Source organism: Larimichthys crocea, chromosome XIII (assembly GCF_000972845.2).
Source record: "Larimichthys crocea isolate SSNF chromosome XIII, L_crocea_2.0, whole genome shotgun sequence".
NCBI classification, from domain to species: domain Eukaryota; kingdom Metazoa; phylum Chordata; class Actinopteri; family Sciaenidae; genus Larimichthys; species Larimichthys crocea.
The window spans coordinates 35891755-35898368 of record NC_040023.1 but is presented as its reverse complement, the minus strand read 5'-3'; the positions used below and the strand labels follow the sequence as shown (position 1 = coordinate 35898368).

The window sequence follows — 6614 nt, the reverse complement described above, 5'->3', positions numbered from 1 at the left end:
TTTTGAGAAAAAAAGTTCGAATTTTGGGGGGGAAAATGTCAGAATTTTTAAGGGAAAAAAGTCAGTTTTGTGGGGAAAAATATCAGTATTTTTAGGGGGAAAAGTCAAAATTTTGAGAAAAAAAGTTCGAATTTTGAGGGGGGAAAATCAGATGTTTGAAGGGAAAAAGTCAGTTTTGTGGGGGAAAATGTCAGAATTTTTAAGGGAAAAAAGTCAGTTTTGTGGGGAAAAATATCAGTATTTTTAGGGGGAAAAGTCAAAATTTTGAGAAAAAAAGTTCGAATTTTGAGGGGGGAAAATCAGATGTTTGAAGGGAAAAAGTCAGTTTTGTGGGGAAAAATGTCAGAATTTTTAAGGAAAAAAAACAGTCAAAGTTTTGAGGAAAGTGTCAAGAATTTGAGAAAAAAAAGTCAGAATTTTGGGGGGAAAAATGTGATTTTTGAAGGAATTCAGTCAGTTTTGTGGGGAAAAATGTCCGAATTTTTAAGGGAAAAAAGTCCGTTTTGTGGGGAAAAATTTTAGATTTTTTAGGGGGAAAAGTCAACATTTTGAGGAAAGTGTCAAAATTTGAGAAAAAAAGTTCGAATTTTGAGGGGGAAAATCAGATTTTTGAAGGAAAAAAGTCAGTTTTGTGGGGAAAAATGTCAGAATTTTTAAGGGAAAAAAGTCAGTTTTGTGGGGAAAAATGTCAGAATTTTTAAGGAAAAAAAGTCAAAATTTTGAGGAAAGTGTCAAGAATTTGAGGAAAAAAAGTCAGAATTTTGGGGGGGGACAAAATCAGATTTTTGAAGGAATTCAGTCAGTTTTGTGGGGAAAAATGTCCAAATTTTTAAGGGAAAAAAGTCAGTTTTGTGGGGAAAAATGTCAGAATTTTTAAGGAAAAAAAAGTCAAAATTTTGGGGGGGAAAAATCAGATTTTTGAAGGAAAAAAGTCAGTTTTGTGGGGAAAAATGTCTGAACTTTTAAGGAAAAAAAAGTCAATTTTGAGGAAAGTGTCAAGAATTTGAGAAAAAAGTCAGAATTTTGGGGGAAAAAAATCTGATTTTTTGAAGGAATTTTGAAGGAATTCAGTCAGTTTTGTGGGGAAAAATGTCCGAATTTTTAGGGGGAAAAGTCAAAATTTTGAGAAAAAAAGAAGTTCGAATTTTGAGGGGGGAAAATCAGATGTTTGAAGGGAAAAAGTCAGTTTTGTGGGGAAAAATGTCAGAATTTTTAAGGGAAAAAAGTCAGTTTTGTGGGGAAAAATTTTAGAATTTTTAGGGGAAAAAGTTACAATTTTTAGGAAAGTGTCAAAATTTTGAGAAAAAAAGTTCGAATTTTGAGGGGGGAAAATCAGATTTTTGAAGGAAAAAAGTCAGTGTTGTGGGGAAAAATGTCAGACTTTTTAGGGGGAAAAATCAAAATTTTGAGGGGGGAAAATCAGATTTTTGAAGGAAAAAAGTCAGTTTTGTGGGGAGAAATGTCAGATTTTTTAAGGAAAAAAAGGGTCCAAATTTTGAGAAGTGTCAACATTTTCAGAAAAAAAGTTCGAATTTTGTGGGGAAAAATGTCTGAATTTTTAAGGAAAAAAAAAGTCAAAATTTTGAGGAAAGTGTCAAGAATTTGAGAAAAAAAAGTTTGAATTTTGACGGGGGAAAATCAGATTTTTGAAGGAAAATAGTCAGTTTTGTGGGGAAAAATCGGATTTTTGAAGGAAAATTTTCAGATTTTTTAGGGGAAAAATAGTCAAAATTTTAAGAAAAAAAAGTCAGAATTCTGAGTGAAAGTCAGAATTTTTAGGGGAAAGTCAGTTTTGTGGTAGTAGTAGTTGTAGTAGTTTGAGGTGCTCCTGATTTCAAACTGTATCTGAGCCCATCAAAGGCTGGAAAACTTTGTCTTGAATATTTCATGTCCATCTTACTGAGCATCTCATTAACCATTCACCGACCTTCTTCCTGTGCCGCAGGTGACCGGGCAGAAGGTGCAGAGGGGGATCTGGACAACGCTCCGGCCACCACCACCAACAACAACAGCACCAGCAGCAGCAGCAGCAGCAGCAGCAGCTCCGCTTCCAGCATCAAGAAGAGCTTCAGCTTGGAGGCACGCTTCAGCTTTCTGAACCTGCGGCGCCCGCGAGCCGACAGCACCAAAAACACGAACAACTGTTCCCAGAAGGCCGAGGCCGGGCAGACTGTGGTCTTGGTCAAAGGAGTCTGAAAAAAGAAAGACAACTCGTTGGAAGGATTTTGACTCATTCAGACACAAACTGTTCTGAGCTGTTTATAAGCTACCTGCCACAACTGCACTCCACTCCTCCACGGTCAACTTGACTTTGAATGTCATCGTCGGTGTATATTAAAGTGTCCTGTACATCACAGCAGCATTGTTACTCCCATTTCTCTTATGAAGGACGTTGGACATAAAGAGCACTGTTGTGTTGGTTTAAGGGTGATGGGAGAAAAAAGATGAAATTATTCATGTTATTTTGTGTTTGTTATTTTTCCACTAAAAGCAAAAGTACATTGCCTGCATACAACCTTTGACTTGGGGGAGGTCTTCTTAAAATGACTTTTATCTCATGAATAAATATTAAATGTTTAAAAATGATGTGGGGTGATGTTCTGCTGTTCAGCAGTTAATTTAATCCACACGTGGAAATGTTCAATAAATAACAGGTCTCTCAATCTTCTGACTCCAAAAGAAAAAAGCTCTTTATTTTCCACATAAGCTACTTAAAGTTTATTTCTGGTTAATTTAAGATTCAACTTTTCACACCTGTTTTTTTGTAACCATGATGATTGTTTTAAATTTGATTGTCTTTCTGGTGCGCATACAGAAATGTTACTGATATGTAAACTAAATAAAATAACATCACACTGCAAATTTTAAATAGCTGCACGTGACTACTATTTAAAGAGTGTTTCACTACCCTCCGTGGTTTTGGTGAGGTTAACGTTAGAAGAAATAACACACTCTTAAAAATGAGAAGTTCAATTCAAATACACTGAATTCTCTGGTATTTGATTGCCACAGTCTTATTTGGTCTGGTATGACCGGTACTTTATGTTGGCTAATGTTTCAGAGATCCAACAATTCACCTCACATATACAGATTTCAGTGTTTTTATGAGAAAATGTAAAAAAAAAAATCAGAGTAGGCCACAGGGGCTGCTGTTAATTATATAATATAAAATATTATGAACTGATATTTTCTTTCATGGATGTAAAGAAGCTGCTGCTTCTAATCAGTACAATTTTGTCAACTCACTTACTCCTTTGACATGTTGAAACAATCAGTTTGGCAAAAATGGGAACAAGGTGAAGGTTGAAAATGAAATTATCTTTTAGTATATTGCCCACAGCTCCATCGTCCAAATCATGACTTGCTGCACACCCAGAACTGAGGTGTAAAACTGAATGACTGAGGATTTAATTTCCTTCTCTGCTATCCATTTTATGAGTTCTGCTTTTATGATTGAGCCTTCAGACATCATTTAAATCTGTGTTCAGCCTCTTCGTCATGGTGCGTCCCTCAGGGCTCCGTACTGGAATCTCTACGCTTTCCTACAAACTTACAAACTGCACTCCACCTAAAAACCATCGGCCATTTTTGAAAGACAAAGCAATACGAGGACTCGACTCTGGAACTTGACACTACATCTTCAGATGGACGCTTACAGTAAAAAAACTTTATGGATATGAAAGAAGAATTGAGAACAGATTGTTTCTAAAAACCAATGATGGAAAGTGTTGAAGATTTTTGCAGGCTAACAGAATGATTTATAAGTTTGGGGTTAAAAGTTTGAGGGCTTGAGAAATAATTTGACTTTTTAAAAATGTAACCCATTGTTTTTCCTGCCTGTTCAGATGCCATATTATGGAAGAAATAGCTGGTTATCACTGGCGATAATTACTTGGAAGTATTTTTTAGGAATGAAGGTTTCTTTGAGGAGCCAAAGGAACAAAATATTCTTGCAGTGTAAACATCAGGGTGGTAATTCATGCACTCGTTAGAAAATCCTCCCTCAAAGTCTGAAAACACTTTTTTTATTCCCTCAGATTAAATTAATGAGGCTGGGAATACTCTATACTATATTTGTTTGAAAGACGTGAACCAACAAAGTCCGTCTTTCGTTTAATAGAACCTTTTCACTCCATTTGCTTATCTTCCCTTGGCGACGCCTTTGGATCGATTGGTTTTGGTGTGAAATACAGACAAATTAAGTAAGTCGAGAGCACAATTTTGTATTTTGTAGCCACAGATTTCGCATTTGAGGGAACAAATTAAGTAGGAATGACTAGACTGAGGGAACATTTCACCATAAACTTCTCTGCTGTCTCATCAGCACTGTAGTTACAACTGTCAGGAAAGAAAAGGTGGTAAACAAGTATTCAGCCTTTCGGCTCTTGCTTTCTTTCTTCAGTCTGTGTAATTATATATGTGAACAAAATGTGATATCTGTATATTTCAGTATATCTGTGTCACTTTTTGATGTGGAATTAAGGATATAAACCTCCGAGCAGCCTCCCTCTCATAGCTCTGTGTGTGTGCAGTGGGTGTTCAGTCCTCTGCATCGTCTCTCAGCAGCTTATGTGCCTGTTTTTTTTTGTTTTTTTTCCCAGATTTAAATAAACAGATGTTCACGTCACCGTCACCCTGGTTCATTTGAAGTTCGGCCTGAATTGGAAAGATGCTGCACATGCTCATAAATTAGCTTTATGTTCACAGGCTGAGGTCATAATTGTAATCTGATTAGTTTAGAGAGCTTCGCTGTGACAGAAGGGAAACTCACTCCAAGAAATACAAATTAAAAGCGTGGTGTTTTGCTCAGTGATTTGGAGCATTTAAAGGGGTTATGAGGCAATCTGACTTCAATCGACAATCTGTCGAAAACTGTGTTAACATCAACGAGCATCTGGCACATCTTTAGAGAGGCTTTAACTGTCTAAACGCTCGTCACATTTTACCAATAAAGAAGAGAGCGCCAACACAGAGAGACCTTCTCGGTAACGCGACATGATCTCGTCCTGAAAAGGTGATAAATCACTGCGTCGCTCTAAATGTTGGCGGATTAAGACTCATTTTTATTTTTTGGATTGAGGTCCTCAAAGTTAAATCTATCTGATGAACTTTGAAGCAGAGACACTGTGAAGTTTGGATATGTTACATATTATTCTTATAATTAACAAATCCATTAAAAAAAAACACAAAAAATAACAATGAATTAATCCAACTAACAAGCATAAACAGTTTGTGTATCATATTGTTTCTCTGAGATAGAGCTCCGTTGTCCAAAATATAGTGAAAATCTGGAGGGAAATCAGATGATATTTCAAAGTATAACAACATATTTACCTACCGTTAAACAGATAATGTTGGCATTCAACCACTTCCTAGCTGATCTTACCGTTTGATAGTGATAGAAGATGCATATCAAATGGTAACGTTGGCTAGAAAGTGGCAGAATGCAATGCCACTAAAAACTACGATCACTTAGAGTGGGGCCTGAATGCATTGTTGGTTTTAGTCATTCCATGGACTTTGTTAAAATAATACAAATAATAATAATAAATGAATGTCTCCTCTTTCTGTCCAAACATTATAGACCTTTTGTAATGTTTGTATCATAAACCAGTCATAAGATCACGTTATTTAAGAGAAAACCATCAACCAGGCATGGTTCATATTCAACAACTTGAAAGGGTTCTGATTAAATCAAATGCTCATGAAATGTTATTACACCTGCTAATGTGCGCATATTCGGATTAACTACTGGTGCCAGAAAAGCAGCATTTGTGTGGACTCAAATTTAATTTGCTTGTAAAGAAATTATGGATGGAATTTGTATCATATGAATGAATGAATCTAAAATGTATTATTAAGGACCGCTTCTGCTTTCTGTGCAGAGACCACCTGAAAATGAAACTCGATGACTCGTGCCTCATGACAGCAGATTAGCAGCAGCTGCATGTTGTTTCTCAGACACATGCTTCCAACAGTCCGGTCACTTCTCACATACGCTTGCACAACTCTTCCTTTCAGTGTTTTTCCCATGACCGCCTCCCTCTTTACACACTTCTTCATCTCTGAAGCTTGACCTCTGTAACTCTGGTGAGGGTTAGAAATCAGATTATTGCATACTAACACAGAGTAAATCTATAAATAGAAACGTTAACGGAGCCTGAGGAGCTGTGATTCAAATTTTTGAGTCAGTATCAGAATTTTGAGGAATCCGTTTTGTAAATTTAAATTTACAATTACGGATTTTTCTTTGCTTATAGACAATTCAGATTTTAGATCTTAATATAGTTTTTATTTATTTTTGGTGGTGGTTCTGTTGCTCATTATTAAACACATTGTTTCAAGAAAAGCCATGTGTTTACCGTATGTTTCACTGCTATTATCTTTGACAGCGAATCTGAATTTAATTTCTTTTATGTACTTGACATAGTTTATTTTTTTAAAAATCCACAAAAAAAACTATTTCCTTTTTATCAGTTGTAAAGTAGGTTGTGAAAGAAGACATTAGCGTCATTTGTCTTACCTTTCCGTTTGTAGCTTTAGTCTTTGATGCCAGCCACCAACTTGTGTGCTATCTGAAGGACATCAGAAAGGTTTGAGGGTTAGAGGATTCA

General features: G+C 36.0%; 1 protein-coding gene across 1 annotated transcript in view; it reads left to right on the top strand.

Annotated features, from left to right (window-relative positions):
- Nucleotides 1–3453, top strand: part of sh3bp5b (SH3-domain binding protein 5b (BTK-associated)) — a 36189-nt gene extending 32736 nt beyond the window's left edge. Inside the window, exon 9 of the mRNA XM_019274323.2 lies at nucleotides 1946–3453. Coding sequence (XP_019129868.2) covers nucleotides 1946–2196 — 251 coding nt within the window. The 3' untranslated portion in view covers nucleotides 2197–3453. The remainder of the gene's footprint in view (nucleotides 1–1945) is intronic.
- Nucleotides 3454–6614: the final 3161 nt, after the last annotated feature.